At 47.2% G+C, this 17295-nt stretch overlaps 1 protein-coding gene across 1 annotated transcript in view; it reads left to right on the plus strand.

Moving 5' to 3' along the window:
- LOC146834876 (cytochrome P450 2J2-like) overlaps nt 1-17295 on the plus strand; it is a 419165-nt gene that overhangs the window by 196803 nt on the left and 205067 nt on the right. Inside the window, exon 6 of the mRNA XM_085602475.1 lies at nt 6055-6231. Coding sequence (XP_085458601.1) covers nt 6055-6231 — 177 coding nt within the window. The remainder of the gene's footprint in view (nt 1-6054; nt 6232-17295) is intronic.

The raw sequence follows: 17295 nt of genomic DNA on the forward strand, positions 1-17295 counted from the left end.
AGAGGTCACCTACTTGGTCGACCTAGGAACTCCCAGGAGTCCCCACAGGGTACTCCATGTTAACAGGCTTAAAGCATATGTTGACAGGGCAGACATGGGCTTGCTCATGGCTACAGATGAGGGACAGGAGGAAGAGAGTGACCCTCTCCCAGACCTGTTGTCTCAGAACCCTGAGGATGGCTCAGTTGAAGGAGTGACCCTTGGAGGCAACCTCACTGCCCATCAGCAGACTGAATGTAGACAGGTTCTACAATCATTTTCACATATGTTTTCCTTGATACCTAGTCAAACTGACTGGTGTACCCATGTGGTGGACACTGGTGACAGTCTGCCTGTAAAGAACAAACTTTACAGACAACCTGACCACGTCAGGGACTGTATAAAGGCTGAGGTACATAAAATGCTGGAATTAGGTGTCATTGAACCCTCAGAGAGCCCCTGGGCTAGCCCAGTGGTTCTGGTCCCCAAACCTCACACCAAAGATGGCAAGAGAGAGATGAGGTTCTGTGTGGATTACAGAGGACTCAATGCTGTCACCAGGACAGATGCACACCCTATTCCAAGGGCAGATGAGCTCATAGACAAACTAGCTTCTGCAAAGTTTTTGAGCACATTTGACTTAACAGCTGGCTATTGGCAAATCAGATTAGCTGAGGAGTCTAAGGCCAAAACAGCATTCTCAACCCCAGGTGGGCACTACCAGTTTGTGGTGATGCCCTTTGGTCTGAAGAATGCACCTGCCACCTTCCAAAGGCTGGTGAACCAAGTCCTTACTGGGTTGGATGACTTTTGCGCAGCATATCTTGATGACATTGCTGTCTTTAGCTCCACCTGGGAGGATCACCTGATCCACCTGAAGAAGGCTCTTGAGGCTCTGCAAAGGGCAGGCCTCACTATCAAGGCTACTAAGTGCCAGATAGGGCAGAGTAAGGTTGTGTATTTGGGCCACCTTGTAGGTGGAGGCCAAGTTCAACCACTGGAGAGTAAGATACAATCCATCAAGGACTGGTCCCCTCCAACCACCCAGACTCAAGTTCGAGCTTTCTTGGGCTTGACTGGGTACTACAGGAAGTTTGTTAAGAACTATGGGTCCATTGTGACTCCTCTTAATGATCTGACATCCAAGAAGATGCCCAAAAAGGTTCAGTGGACAGTAAGCTGTCAAAAGGCATTTGATGACCTGAAGGAGGCCATGTGCTCTGCACCTATCCTGAAAAGTCCTGACTACTCCAAAGAGTTTATTGTCCAAACAGATGCTTCTGAGTTGGGTGTGGGAGCTGTGCTGTCGCAACTTAATGTAGATGGTCAAGACCAACCCATTGCTTTTATTAGCAGAAGGTTGACCCCCAGAGAGAAGAATTGGTCAGCTATTGAGAGGGAGGCCTTTGCTGTGGTGTGGGCCCTGAAGAAGCTGAGGCCATACTTGTTTGGCACTCACTTCAAGATTCAGACCGACCATAAGCCCCTCTTGTGGCTAAATCAGATGAAGGGTGAAAACCCCAAACTGCTTAGGTGGTCCATTTCCCTACAGGGGATGGACTTTACAGTGGAGCACCGGCCAGGTACTGACCATGGGAATGCAGATGGTCTCTCCAGGTACTTCCACTTAGGACATGAAGACGAGACTGGTCAAGGCTAGTTTAATGTCCCAGCGTTTGGGGGGGGGTTGTGTAGGAGAGTAGGGTCTGCTATCCTATGGTCACCCCAAATTTTTGCTTTTTGCTTCACTGGTTTTTGACATATTGAGGCTGTGGGCCTGCCAATCAGACCCCCAGCCTGCTGTTCTCTCTACTAAATTAAAACTATGCACCCTAGGTGCATAACCAATTGGAAGTGGATCACCCTGTCAGCCCCTGTACCAGTGTACACTAGGTACCCAGGGCATTGGTGTACCCAAGGCCTGCCAAGAGCTGAAGCATGTATTATGCCACCCCAGGCTTGGCCTAACAATTTGACACAACTGGCTGATCACTCAGCTGGGGTAAGTTGGTGTAATCACCTCTTACTTAGGTGTAGTATACCTATACCTAACCTTAAATGGGACACCTGGTAACCTATAAGTCACTCCTATGGCAGGCCTTAACAATCCTGAAGGCAGAGTGCTTGGTTCCATGTGAGATGGTGCTCTGGCATGAGCTGAGCCTGTCTGCAGTGGTCGGAACAACTTCCTTCTACTGTTTCCAGATATCGTCATACCATATACTCTTAAGTGCATTATGAACCTCGCGGTTAAATGCTATCTTTGGTTTGGCTTTATCAAAACATGTCGAGTAAGATGTCATACGAATTGGAATACTAACCCCTCGCCAATTCTGGCGACGGGGTTAGCATTCCACCCTTCTAGAGGGACACGACATGTACAGTACCTGAAACCCGGGTAAAATCAGACATAGCCTCAGCTCCACAAAATGGATGCTGCCACCACAGACACAAGTCTGCCCTCCTGCTGCTGGGAGTCCTTCCAGCTTGGGAGGTGTGGACAAAGGGTTTCCTGCCAGGGGAGGTGCGTGCACCACCCCAGACAGGATTTTGTGTATTGGTCAGGTAGGGCTTGAAAGAAACCAGACATGCCTGTGGCTCACAAGGAGCCTCGGTGCATATGCCAGTTCAAACCGGTCCTGGGGCACACCAGTCCCGGGCCTGGGGCGAGCTGGACAAAGGATTGGGGGTGTAACCACCCCCCTTCCTGGTCCCACCCATAGGGAGGGACCTAGCAGGTAGTCCGGCCCCTAGAATCCGCTTAAAGGTAGGAGCTGTGTCCTAAGACTTCAGACATCCTGGAATCAACTTAAAACTAAGAAGAAGACGGGAACTTCGACGCTCTGCTGCACAGAGGACTGAAGCCAATCTCCCCTGTGGTCAGGGAGTGACCACCTTGCTAACGCAAGCACCATCCAGCGAATCAACGTCTGCTTTGCCGCCGCCTCCCGCCGGAGCCCGAGCCCAGAGACTGACAAGACCTGGACCTCCAGACCTCTCACCGCCCGATCCACAGTCCCTGCAAAGAAGAGACCCGTGGAGGCACCGAGACACGTGGAGCCAGCCATCTTGAAACGACTACGACAAGCTGACCAGTGCAACAACCGAGGCTCCCTCCAAGTTGTGCTTTGGGTCCTGAGAAGCCCAACCCTCGAGCAGCATCTGCACCAAAGGTGAGCCCTCCAGCATCTCCACGATCTGCGTGGGGCCCTTCTGCATTTTGCCACTCGACGCGCCTAACCGGTTGCTGGCCCGCTGGCTAGTGGCCATCTTGGCGACGAAATCTACGACAAACACCGCTGGTCTGGTTGCTCCAGACTGGCCCTTGCTCCCCTCCAAAGGAGCAGTACCTCTGACCTTGCTGGTCAGAACCATCAGCTTATCTCCTTGCCTACAACAATTGCTTTTGCCAAGGCTTGTTTGCTTCGATCAAGTCGCCGACACCGCCGACAGCGAGAGCCTGCGTGGGACAGCTCGTGACTCGACTCCTGGACGTCGTCGACCTTCAGGGACCACGTGGCTGCAGAGTCAAGCTACACCTTCCTTCCTGTTTGCACCCGACATCGCCTGGTACCCCCCTGGTGCCACGCTGGTCACTGGCTAGTGACTGTGAACACTGTCCCCTCTGCTTACAGGTCTTCAACATCTCCGATCCACTCTTGGATCCACTGCATCTCTTCCCGACCGACCGCCTGCAGCACTTTTGTCTACAGGCCCCACGGAACCGATAGAAGAAACCCGACGCACTTCGAGGCCTATGCACCCGCTTCCTGTGGGTGAGGTAAAGCTGGCACTCCGGTGCCCAAGTGTAGTATTACATCTCTAGTGCCTGCGTTCCAACTCTTAAGTTCCTAGGTCATCCGGAAGATTCCTTTTGCAGTAACTTTGTACCTTTTACGCACCCATTGAAACCTATGGGAGCACGCGTGTGACTATTTGCTCTGCACACGCCACCCGTGGACCTCCTGGTCACTAACTGACGTTAGCTCCTTGTAGGCCCAGCGATTCTAGAGGCCCTAGGCCTTTTCCCCTTTCTGTTCGTGGTACTTATACCACTATTTTAGTATATGGTTCGAGTGGCCACCAGGGCCTATCCATATAAAGTGCAACTTCTGTGTATTCTGTGATAATCTTGTTTGACGATTTGTGCTCCTGTGCTCATAAAGAGACTAGGAGTTACTTTGAGAAATAAATACATATATATTTTGAATATATATCTGTGTGGTGTCCTTTCATTGGTATAAAAGGGGGTTACTATTGGTAAAACAGCTTGCTTAACACGCATCACGAGTTTAGCCTCAAAGACTGCTTAGCCTACGCTACCACTAGGGCAGCTAGTCCGAAAAGGTTGACTTACAACCACACCATAAGGGTTGCTTGGCATGGTACAAGGTGGTCACTAGAACTAGTGAACAGCATATACCAGGCCAACTTCTCACAGCATCAGGAATAATCCTGCTGTAACACAGGGCAGTGAGCATGCTGCCAGCCAGTCATGTCTTAAAGGTTTTGATGAATGCGTATATACAGGGCTTAATTTGTGCCGGTGGTTGCAGTTGGGGTGCACCTGCACTTATTTTTCCTCGGCAGACTTTGATAGAAAGAAAAATACAAAAGGGGAAAAGAAAGAGGAACAGAAAGGCGGACAACTGACAAAGGTAGAAATTAGCATTGAAAGGTACCTTCAAGAGGGCGATATAGAGACACGAAGTGTCTGCTGGTGCCTAAACGTGCATGAAGTCAAATTAAAACTACAATGTGGTATTCATCACTCTGACCTATTGTGCTGGCCTTTGGCTTCTGAACAATACAATGGGATCCTGCACCTATTCTTATACAAATTAAGCATGCTGCCTATCAGGGCAGGACTGGCAGTTGCAGGCATTGGGCATTTTCAAGGGAGGCTGGAAGAGTGGAGGTCAGTTTTGAGGCAGTTTGGCCTTATTTTTGTTACTGGGGGTTGGTTTACCAGCAGTGCTGCTATCTCGCCACCTGTACCAAAAGTAACAGTGCTTCACACTTTCACTCCACCCCACCCCCCGGGGCTGGTCCTATCAAAATTGCCAGGGCTGCGTTGGCTACCCAGCCATACTGCCTATATACCCTTCCTGATGCTGGGAGCAAACGTCATGCATTTGCCTTCGGTTGTAGGTAGCCAGAAGCAGATGCTGAGCCTGTGACCCTCTGCTGCACATTCAGATTTGGAGCTTTCAAGTATTCCTAGTCAAATCTTATGTCTCTGTGCTTGGCCTCCTATCAACTCCATGCAGGGGGGTCAGGGAATCATTATAGGTTTGGTTTTGGGTGAGAGGAAGGTCTGCCTCTACCCCACAGCTGTAACTGCATTAGGCTCCATCATGGAAGCTACATGAATTCCGCTTTCTCTCACATTCCAGGTTGGAGGCAGTTTACCACCCTGGCACCTTTTAGGCTGATAGAGCCCGCCTGATATCCATCATGATGGATCAAGTAAACCTCCACTCTTATTCACAAGTGCAAAGAATGGCAAGAAATGGGGAGGTGGATGGAGAACCATAAAGGTTATTGATAGGAAAAGGGCAAGATGCGTCTTACCCTTACAGCCCAGGGATGGCGGACCATTCCTCTTGCTCCTCTTGAGTTATTAGGTCCATCTCGTGTTACATATGGTCCTGCATGCCAGAAAGACTTCCGTCAGTCAGGTCTCTTCCTCTCTGCTGGCCTGGCCAATCTTTTATTTAATCAGTTAGACATACCGCCTCCTGATCTGGTAGGTATGTTTAATAATTCTTGCATTTGTCCTTCAGATACAGGCCTGAGTTCCTTAATACAGTGTTAACTTTCCTGAGAGATCCTAACTTTGTACAAAGTAATGTTGGTTGAGATGTTGAGGTGGACCTAGATAATGACGAGTACTATATTTAGATGAGCACCGTGGCTTATTACTAGCATAACTAGTGCCTGCATCTTTATTAATAGATATAGAAAATATTTAGAACAGCTTAAGAAGTTTTACATATGTTTCAATACATTTTGCATATATGTCATACATCTGAATACAAAAGTTTCACTGTTATTGTGCATATTTTTGTACAGCTCTACAATTCTTTCCCACAAATAATGAAGTTCCTTCCTGGATCTCATCAAAAAGTTTTTGAACACTGGAAAATCATTAAAATGTTTGTCAAAAAGATTATTCAGAAGCACAGAGAGGACTGGAATCCGTCTGAGCCCAGAGACTTCATTGACTGTTACATTGCAGAAATTGAAAAGGTAAGGTTCAGGGATATTATTATTATGATTATTTTTACTTGTTGAGCACGACAAATCACCCTGAAATGGTCTCTAGGAGCGGCTGCACATCTTCAGGTGTGGGCTACAGGTTAAAATATTCTGAGTAGTGCACTAATAGCATGGTTAAAACATCCATGTTTTAAGAGCGTTTTTAAACTGTCTTTAGTCGGTGATAACACAAAAATGTATTGGGAGCTGGTTCCAATATGGAGGGGCTAGGTTCGAGTGTGATCTGCCACAATTTCTGGTGGTAAGGATGCGGCGAGGATGTAACAGACATTACCCGCAGGACCGAAGCCTCCTTGTGGGGCCATACCAATTGAGTTTTTTCTGTAAATACTGAGGTTCGTTTACATAAAGGGATTCGTGGACCAACTAAAGAAGTTGAAATCGTGATCACTTTTTTATGGGCAACCAGTGAAGGCTTCTTAGAATGGGTTATAAAGGCGATATGGGTGGAAGACAACAAACTAAACGTGCTGCCGGATTGTATTGGATATGTTTGGTGTTACGTTCCTGACTGTGTAAGTGATGTGTGCTACGTGACTCTCTATACTATACTTGTTCTATATGTGAGGGATGACTACAGTGCACTGCCCTTTTTTAGGTCGAGCCTAGCAGCACGCATGCGCTGCTCAGTGAGGCTTGTTGTGTCTGAATATGGACGTGAAGCACCGCCCTTGTTTTCTGTAGGCTCCTGTTAGTGCCCTTCAGAAAGGGCTGCTTTTGTTTGGTGGATAGATTTAGTTGGTCCCACCCTTTAGTGTTTCCAACCCTTCCAGGCGACTGGTCCTGTTACTGTGGTGTTCCTCTTTTTTTAGGTCTCACCTGCGCAGTGCGCATGCACTGCATAGGAGACCTTTAGCCGTAGTGTAGCTGTTTTTCCAAGCACAAACTCGTGCTTGTGGCGGCATACGCCTTGCGGGAGTGCATAGTGGCACGCCACAAGCACGAGTATGTGCTTTAAAATAGAGCAAACAGCTGCTACTGAGCGCGCACGCGCACTCCCCCCACCCCTCACACTTGCTCACTCTTGCCTTTTGTATGCTTTTGCGCCCGTCTGCATCTCCGCTTTCACCAGTTGGTGTGCCTGGCTCTTGCGCTTAAATGGTGTAATATAAAATATAAGTTGCTCAGTAGAAGCACCCTTTGTAATACCTTTCAACGCTACTGCCTTTCAGAGGGAAGATGTCGGGGAGAAGGAGATGCAGAGATTATGAAACCTTACATTTGCGGTCTGTCAGGGAGCAACATGGCACTTTTTAGGTCTCGCCTGATCCAGCGCTTGCGCTGATCTGGCCGAGACATTTTGTAAACAGGCTTTTTCAAAGTGCTGCCGTGGCCTAAAGCTACATTGCACGTGAACGTGCATGCGCGCCCTCTGTAGCATGCGATCGTAATCGTGATTGCGATCACTTTCACTTTCGCGGCCGCGTCACTTTCGCGGCAGCGTTGCCAAAGCTTGTTTCTCTTTTCACTCCAGTCCATGCAGTACTGTACATCGCTTCACCTTTGCATCCTCATCAGCTCACCTTGTCCTCTTCCCTTTCCTCATTCTTTACATTCTCATCTCTCGTTTTTTTTATCCTCCGTGGAGTGTTTCCCCCGCCCCCATTGTCTTTCACTCGCAGAATCAGTCAAATGGAATGCTAAAGGTTTCCAACATGCTCTTTAAATAACAAAAAATAAACCTTCCGGGGATTGTGATGATGAAAACTGTGTTTTGATGTGGTACGCGGTGATAAACTAACTTTAGTGTATTAGTTATGGCCTGATACTCCTCGTCAACACTTCATTCACCACATTTGCAGCAGCTGTGCTCTGCTAATAAGCCCCCCTGATTAGCTCTTCCCATACCTCGCGTTTGAAGCTGGTTGCAAGCGAGCACGTGACATCGGGATGATTTACAAGGTCGTCCGTGACAACATCAAAATTAACATATTCCCATTTCATTTGCTTTGGCAGCAAATTGGCTCCTCTTCTGTTGTACTTGCAGGCAGCGATACTAAAACCAAAATAGGTGTATTCAAAACAGAGAGGTTAATTTTTTTTAAAAACACAAAAAGTTCAGAGTCCATTCTGTATTAGAAGTAAAATTGGGCGCTGTCAATAACAATAAGGCAGCGGCAGACGTATGTAATGGCGGGGCCCGGGCACCGGGTGGCTGGTGCTGACATGAAGGTTTCAACTTCTGCTGTCCTCCTCCACACGGACTCTCCGGCATGGCCCGCCCGCGGTCTCCGTGTTTACGGATGCCTACGCGGTAAGTGTACAGAAATACTTGGATGAATGGAAGTCCATTAACAGCCCAGGGCAGCACGGGAATTCCATTGCCTTAATACTATTAAAATCCTTGTGTTAGTTTTAATTAGTCTGTTACCTTCCAATGCACTGTGAAATCACTGGCGTGGATTAAATGTGGAATATTTTCTAATAATCATGGCCTGCTTCCTTGCTGAAGTGTACGCCTTCATCTGTTCCTTGGTGCACCTCAGTCCCGATTTCCCTTCATCTGTCCTTGCTTCCGACTTACTCCTTGCATGGTTTCTTTCTCCCTTCCTCTTCCCTTCTTCCCTCCTTCCTTGCATCTCCCACCTTTCTGCCTGCCGCTATTTCTTCTTTCCCTTCCCTTTCTCTATTTTATTTTTTCCCCTTATCTAATTTTGTTCAATCCCCCTATTTCCTCCACTGCGTCCCTGTTTTCTGCATCCCTATTCCTTTCTTCACTTTCTTGCCCCTTCACTCTCTCAACGCTTCATCTTTGCTCTTACACCACCCTCCCTCTCTGCCTCTTACCTTTGTCCTTCCACCCACTCTTCCCCCTTTCTCCCCCTTCCTCCCTCCCATCCTTCTCTTTTTCTCCTCTTGTGGGCTTATTTTTATCTCTCACTTATCTCTCCTTTCTCCCTCTCATTTTGTTGCATTTCTGTTTTCCTTTTGTCTTCTTTTGCTTCACCTGTTACTCAGTCTTTTTCTTCTTTGCTTTTACCTTTTCTCTTTCTTCCTCCTTCCCACGTAGCCCCGCCCCGTTGTCGGGCTTTTGTCCCTGTACCAGAGGTTGAAGGGTGCCCCTAACACTATCAAATGTTAAACTGTGTGTATTCTATGCTGACCTGGCTGCTAGAAACCTACTGTCAAATGGAAGATTTGACCCCTAAATCCTCCTTGACTCTTTAGGATGGCTTGTTCGTTCAGTCAAAGCCTAGCTCCAGTGCGATGATGCAAAAGGCTGAGACAATACAGCTTAGCACAATCATCATGTAAAATACATATGGACGTCCAGTTAGACAAGCATTTACAATGCAATAGGTGTTGCATTACTAGAAGTTTGATCTATTGGCGTTGCATTATTATTAGCCAAGCCAATAGCTCAAACATTCCATAATGCGAGACCTATTGCATTGCAAATGCTTGTTAAGTGCGCCTCTGGGCGCTGGTGCCTGTGTCAGTGGCTCCTGCCACGATGATTGATGGAGGATAGAGTCCCTGGTGTGCCCCCTCGCTGCTTGGGCTGCACTCTGTGAGTTACGGGCTCCGGTGCCACGGGAGCCCTGTGTCATTTTTGGGTCTCGCTGAGTCCAGCGCACTTTCTCATTGCTACAGAACAAACAAGGAGGCTCAGCACTTTCAAAAGGGGCTCAGTGTGTAATGGCTCCACTAGAATTAATTTACTTGCACCAAATCCATTGAGCACAGGTTTTCGCTCTGCTCTCAAATCATTTGGAGTTGAACACAGCCCTCGGCCTTTGTAACTCGAGTAAAGCACTTAAAGTGCACAGTAGGTGTTCATCAGCACCATCTGGTCAAAAGCAAAACAAGCTGCTGATCTTGCCTCTGAATAGAAGGAAGCAAGTGTGAATTAGTCTCTTCAATTAGCACTATTACAACCTGTCAAGTGCATATTATAAAACAGGATTATTACAGTATTGGTCACCGGTGCAATTATTTACTCTCTGCCTTTTCTTGCTCCTAAAATTGCCCATGTTTATTAGCTGCTCATAACCCAACACCTTCACGGTGGAACCCGATCTGCCAAAACTCAGATTACAGGTTACGAACCACAGCCAGGCTCTCGATCAGGAGAGGAGAGGTGATCCCTTCTGCTGCTTCTAAAATCTATCGTTTCAGGCGGCGATCAAACTACGGGCTCCTGGCAGCGTCACTCTGCGATGCCACGTTAACGCTACACAAAACATTAAACTACAAACGTCTGAAAACAGCGGGGTAACTGAGAGCTCTGTCACAGTCATCTGTATGTGGCGTCGCCTTAAAAGGGCTACCGGATTTACATCAGCACAAGGTGGCGTTTAAAAGAAAGGAAGTTAAAGCGGGCAGTTAATTGTATAATCTCCCTTCAAAACGAAGGGCTGCATGCTGCTAGTCCCTGGGGACGGAAGGCCCAATAAGAGACGTTCTGCATTCACTGCTCACCGCCCAGTAACCATCAAAATAATTCAGTGTCCAGAGGGCCCAATTCTAACCTTGCACCACCACCGAACGAATTACCTCAACTCGCTTCATGGTGTAGCAGCGCTCAGACCCCAGGTGTTGTCGAGTAGGCGCTTTTAATCCCTCCATCCATGAGAAGTCAACACGTGACTAAGGTCTGTAGTTACACGAGACTTGAAGTGCTGCCTCACAAAACGGACCCTTTATCTTGCAATTGCCTAACTACACCTTAATTATCACATCTATAAATGGTAAATCACTTCAATTTTTTTTTAAACTCTTTAACGTGAAAAAGTGGTAGGCTGTTCATACGCAATAAAAACTACTAAACAAGTGATGCAAACAGAAAGCGGCACAACAGCAAGGTTAAACATTCACCAGATCACTTACCATTTTACAAACATATATTACAATACATATAACAAGCATTTGCAATGCATTAGGTCTCGCATTTACTCGAGTTTGAGCTATTGACATTGCAAATAACAATGCCTATTGGCATTGCCATTTACAATGCCAATAGATTTAACTCGTGTAACTGCGAGACCTATTGCATTGCAAATGCTTGTTTACACTTTAGTCAAGGGCAGAACTCCATAGAGCCTTATACTGATAAGTTGTTATACCTCAAGGCCCTTTTGAAGCATCTATCCCGTTGTGTGGCCTTGGACGGGTCACAAGATGAAGTCCTTCCGGGGCTTTCTTCACCTCGTACTGAATTAATGAGCAGATTTTTATGACAGTACAATGCAGGCCTTTCTTCATTGTATTTCTGCTCTCCTTGTGGGTTAGGGTACATGGCCTCCTTTGCTGGTTAGGGGGTATCTTAAAACCAAGTGTGTCTTTTTGCCCTTGTTTCCAGCTCCAAACGCATGATTATGGTGCCTTTCACGTGCCGTCCATTCATGCTGCAGCACGGCCCATATGTAGATCAGAAGAGTACAAAAGTGCTCTCCTCCGAAACAGAACCAAGTGGCCTATTCCAGTGAAGAACCATGGGAGTCTTTATGGATACGTGTAAAGTCGAGCACTTTTTGCACTAGGCATTATTGTCTGAAGGCACCAGTTTAACATGATAAGTACGCACTTGCTTTTTTTCACTACTTTTCATTTAAGTCGTTCATTGCCAGTTCACAGGTTTACACGCTTTAATCTGGGTTGTATTTTCCCTACAGTTTATTGACCTTCTGTTGAAGACTCTAATGCACCTTGTTCTTTTTGACTCGGTCTTCACACTAGCACTTACAGAACCTTTTTTTACAATCTTTCCACATGGCAGCACTTATCTACCATTGCTAGCTGTTTACATGTTATTGGAGTCGAACAGCTCTTGATTTAATTTCATTTTTTGTAGGGAAACTACTCCTCTGATGAAGGGATTGTCCCGAAATGCATTGGGAATACATGAATGCCAAGTCTAAATGTTTAATATAAAAATCACGTTAACAAACTGATAGAGCGTTGCTGATGCGAAAATTGTAGGGGTGCACCATATTCCTTGTTAGTCAGCACCCGCATATAAATGAGCATGTTATCCAAGAATAATGGAAATGTATTCAATGAAATAGAATAGTAGAAATGTAAACAGGCCTCGAGAGAAGAGAAAGGCCATCAGTTATTCTGAAATGCATTGATATATGTGTAATGCTTAGTATAAAAATGTCGTGCATTAAGAGACATTGAGCCATGTTAGAAGGATGAATAAGGTAATTCTCTTAAGTATGAGACGAATAATTAGAATTTGTAATGGTAGAGTGTTTAGTTTGAGGCCTAACCATGTATGTAAGAGAAGGCCTTCGTTTATTTTAGCCATGTTTTATTAAGACGGTAGGATATTAGCAAAGCTTAAAATACAGTGCATTGTGAAACCTCATGATGTTAGGGTTTTTTTCCTGTGCAGCATTTGGCCGCAGTTACAAGGCCATGTAGCTCGTTAGTTAGAAAGAGTCTTTGTTCAATGGAATGGAGACAGAAGGAGTAGACGTGAAGGGAGTGGATTGGAATGTAAAGTTGCGACTCCTGGTACAGAGAAGGCCTGGGACCCAGGGTCGAATTCGTGGAAAGGAAGATGAAAGGATCCAAATGGAAATTTACTGAAGGAAGAGGCTGCCTGAAGGGGTGTGCTGAAGGGCGTGTACCGTTTTTTGGGGTTTTGTATTAGGGACAGAGCCCCGTGGGTTGAGCAGACGAGACTTAGGAGAGGGACGGAAAGGAGCAATATAGATCGAGCTCTCAAATGGTGAAGACTTCTTAGGAAGTTTCACTGCTGACACCTTTTTATGCGATCCTCACCTGGAAGGGAATGTGAAGTAGGGATGTCACCTTAGAGTAGAGTAGGGACAGAAATGATTTGATTGATGACTTTAAATTTTGATATCACGATTGCTATAGGGTACTTGATGCTTTTGGAAGCTGTAATCCTGTTTATTTTTAGCCGTATGCGAATACTTCGCAGACTAGCATTTGTATTAATCCCCATATATCTTTTGTGCTTGGTATTGAGGTGCCTATATATTCAGATGTTTTTGCTGATAATAAAAGGTCAACCTCCCAGATTATGAGTCTTCTTTCCTGAGATGTCCAATTGTGGTAAATACGATTTGATAATTGTGATTCTTCCCTCTACGCTATTCTGCAAGTAAAAAGATCCTGGCGACCTGAGTAGGTTCTTGTAGATAACTAGACGAGGTCAAGAACCGGCGTTCCCAGTTGGTAGCAAACGAGGATGGTTTCTTTCTGATAGCGAGGGAAGATTGAGATTAGGATAAGTGACCCTTGAGGCCCATCCATGATAAGTGAGGTTGAATCATCGGAGGGCGAACGGCAGACAACCTGGCGGACGGACGTAGATGGCGAGTAGCAGTGCGGCAGCAAGCAGAAGCTCGAAGAGTGAGTATGAACAGGATACGATGTTGTAGATTGCGGTGTTGTATTGTATGAGATGTTTTGCGGAGTTGGTGTGAATGTTGTGTGATTGTGAGATCAGGCTGTGAGCGCGCGCAGCCCGGGAAAGTCTTAGGCGATGAGAAGCCTGAGCAAGAGGGTGTAGAAGACACCCCTGGTAGATTTTGCTGACCACCGATCGTGAGGTACCATCGATCAATTGGACCGAGATAGGGGGAACGAATGTATGAGTGTGTGGCAACCTGACGCTGGTCGTGGGTTGTAGTATGTGGAATTGAGTATTTGAAACCTATCAGAGGCGATCTGTCTGCCCGATAGGGACAGACAGTAACCAACCGAGGTTGACAATTTCGAGAGACTGTGGACGGACAGTCAGAGACTGTGGACGGACAGTCAGAGGCTGTGGACGGACAGCCAGAGGAATAACTTGTTTGGGATCAAGTGGTTATTTCAGCGTGTGAATGGGGCGAATGCAAGGGTGAAAACGAGCGGTGAGCAGGAGGGGAACTGCTGCGAGTGGAGGAGTTGTGACGTCAGAAGGTGTCGCGCTGCGATAGGCTGGTTGGTGTAGTTTGCGCTGTCATTGGCGGACGGAAACCAGGAAGTAAACAGAGGTCGTGTGCGTTTAGCATTTGGTCATGATGAAATGTTTTAAAGTTTTCAGGGAATTGTGTCGGGGGGATGAACCTGTAGTTACTCGAGAGGGTGCGGAGGCCCCTCCGGAGGACTCGCCAGCACACTACATGGCAAGAAATGTAGGGTTGCATACTATAGTTTGGATTGAGAATTTGCATAAGTGACTCAAGGTGAAGGAGAGTTAGCGTTCCCACGGTATGGTTCATTCAGATTAGCGGTGTTGTATCAGCTAAAGACTGTGATGGCAGCTTTACGACCTATGCCGAGGCCCACACAATTTGAAGCTCTACATGCGTGGATTAGAGCAGCGCATGATAAAGAGAGAGGCAGAAATCAAGAAAGGGTGAAAAGGTCGGTTCAGGCGTTCCAAGATGCTAGATGGGATGCCGCGGAGAAAAGATGGAGAATGCAGGCAATAGAGGGACATAAATTATATCCCTTATTAGAGACGACAGGGAAATCAAAGGAAAAGACAGTAGATGGAGAGGAAGACAGTGACACGGATGATAGCCTGGTAGAAAGGTTGTTATCCGAGAGACCACCTCCATACAATCCAGATGCCTCAGAAGGCAATGAGACGAAAGAAGAAGAGTGTAGGGGAGCAGTACCTCGATCAGAAGTAAGAGTAGAAGGAAAGATCTCTATGGGAACCGAGAATATCAGGTATAAGTCTGTAGGCAGCTCAGAGGTGGAGAAAGGAGTGAGGTTACCAGATGCGTTGAAAATACCAGTTATCATCGGACCTATTGAGTCGATGTATGAGCTTGAGCCAGAAACAGAAGGGAGTTCGGAACGGTCAGAGGGCAGGACGAGAAATGAGATAGAGGAAAGTGGATCGGTGAGGAGAATGGAACGGGCTCCGAAGCCTATAGAATGGAGAACGCCGATGCCAGCTACAGCGGACTCCTCAGGAGGACAGGGAGAATCGAGACCTACTAGACCGAAATCTTTAGTGGAGTCGAGATCAGATTTGAGAATGTGGACACCACCGGTGAGAACTCAAAGTCAGGGTGTTTTAGATGCAGAAAGGGATCGAGGGTCGGTTGTAAATCGCTCGGTTCCTATGGGCAGATCAGGAGAGAGTAGGCTACAAGAAAGAGAATGTGAATACAGTGACAGGGATGGTACAGCCTGCCGAGAAGTTCTGAGGGGAGCGTTGAGAGGGAAAATGTTGGATGTCGTAAGACTAAAGGCCGAATTGGATGAGATAATAGGTGGAAATCTACCCCTAGAAAGAATATTGACTTACGAACAAGATGAGTTACTCTTTTTAGCGAAAGATGTGACTCGCAAAGCACGCACAGCTCATGAGAAATTGGCAGAGCTGGCAAAAAGATATGGGGTGGATCTGTCAAAAACTAAAACGTTGCAAGGTGATCACCGGTTACAGTATAGTGACCAGGAACTGGAAGACAAGAGACTCATGGGATTAAGAACCCATGTTAAAGATTTGATTATAGCAATGCGAGCATGGCTCGTGCTCGATAAGTGGGAAGAAAGATGGTCCAAGAAGAAAAGTTCTAGAGGAGTAGTGGGAGAGACGCCACCTCCGGGAGGAGGCACGATGGCAATAGGGAGTTTCCCTTTAAGGGAGGTACAGAATGGAGGATACGTGCATGTATTTGCACAAATATATTTGGAAACTGTCTTTTGCATACGAGTACCTGCCGTGACCGGTAGCTCCTCCCCGTTCCACCGCGGGTGCAGTCCCGATTGATGTGGAGGGAGACTGCTACTTCCGGTGCTCGGGAGTTGTTGCTCTAGTTGTTGGACCTGTCATACGCTTAAAACGGATGCCCTGGCTAACGCGCAGCGGACGCGCGCAGCGGGCGCGCCAAAGGCGCGCCAAAGGCAAGACCGTCTGCGCCCGTACGCGACCAGACCGCGGCCGGGGCCAGGCATGCTGCTTGTAGTGGCACATACAAGGAGAGGACCGTGTGGTCGCGAGATGAACTGTGGAGGCTTAATATAGAGGTTGCGGGTTGCACTCACAGGTTTGACCCAAGTGCCGTTCTCCTCGAGCACACATGTGAGACGTGTGGGGTATCGTGGGGTGGGCGGGGCAATGGAGAGGTGAAGGGGCTCTGTAAGTCAAGACCGCTCGGTAATAGTAGTCTAAGAGTTGGGTTGTTGAATTGCAGATCCCTCTCAAAGCATGCCGACGATATCTGGCTGCTATTGGAGGATCATGAGTGGGATGCCCTATTTTTGACTGAAACCTGGCTGAGCGATGATAATATGACTGCAATAGCCTGGGCTATACAATGTGTCTCGCTAATCGAGAGGGTGGAAAAAGAGGGGGAGGAGTAGCTGCTATATTTAAAGAGCAGTTCACATTAACATCCTCTGCCCCCACTCTGATTGCGGGTCTGGAAGGATTACACTTCTGCATTCAGGTGGGCGCTCAGATCTCCTTAGCAGGGCTAGTTATTTACCGCCCCCCTGGTGGGAATGATTCTAATCTTATAGCTCTGTTGGACGTGATAGTGCAGAGCTCCCTCCTCCATCCTTATTTTCTTGTAGTGGGGGACTTCAATATCCATATGGATAGAACGGACTGCGCCCAAGCAGAGATATTAAGAGCCACTCTAGATGCGGCCAAGCTGAGATTAATCAATGAGGGTCCCACACATAGAGCGGGTCATACACTCGATCTCATCCTCTCCAATATTGAAAAGGTGAGGATGGAGGGGACTCTGCCTTTACTTTGGTCAGATCACCTGCTTCTGCCTTTCATAATAAATTTGGCGGCTGACAGACCAGCGCCAAGTAAGCGAGTTTTTATGAGAAGACAATGGAGGAAACTAGTCCCTGCCGTTATTGGCCCAGTGTTGGCTCAGAACAAACCTACTTTAACCCTGAATGCCAACACTGACGCTCTGTGGTTTCATTACTGGATTGGGAGCATGTTATCATCCATTGCTCCAGCTAAACGCGCTATGTCCAAGAGGGACTCTCCCTCTGCTCCATGGTTCTCACAGGACCTCAGAACTGAGAAGGCGAAATGTAAACGGTTAGAGAGGCTGTGGAGGGTAAACTATGGGGCCTTGGAAA

The sequence above is a fragment of the Triturus cristatus genome, chromosome 4_2 (assembly GCF_964204655.1).
Source record: "Triturus cristatus chromosome 4_2, aTriCri1.1, whole genome shotgun sequence".
NCBI classification, from domain to species: Eukaryota; Metazoa; Chordata; class Amphibia; order Caudata; family Salamandridae; genus Triturus; species Triturus cristatus.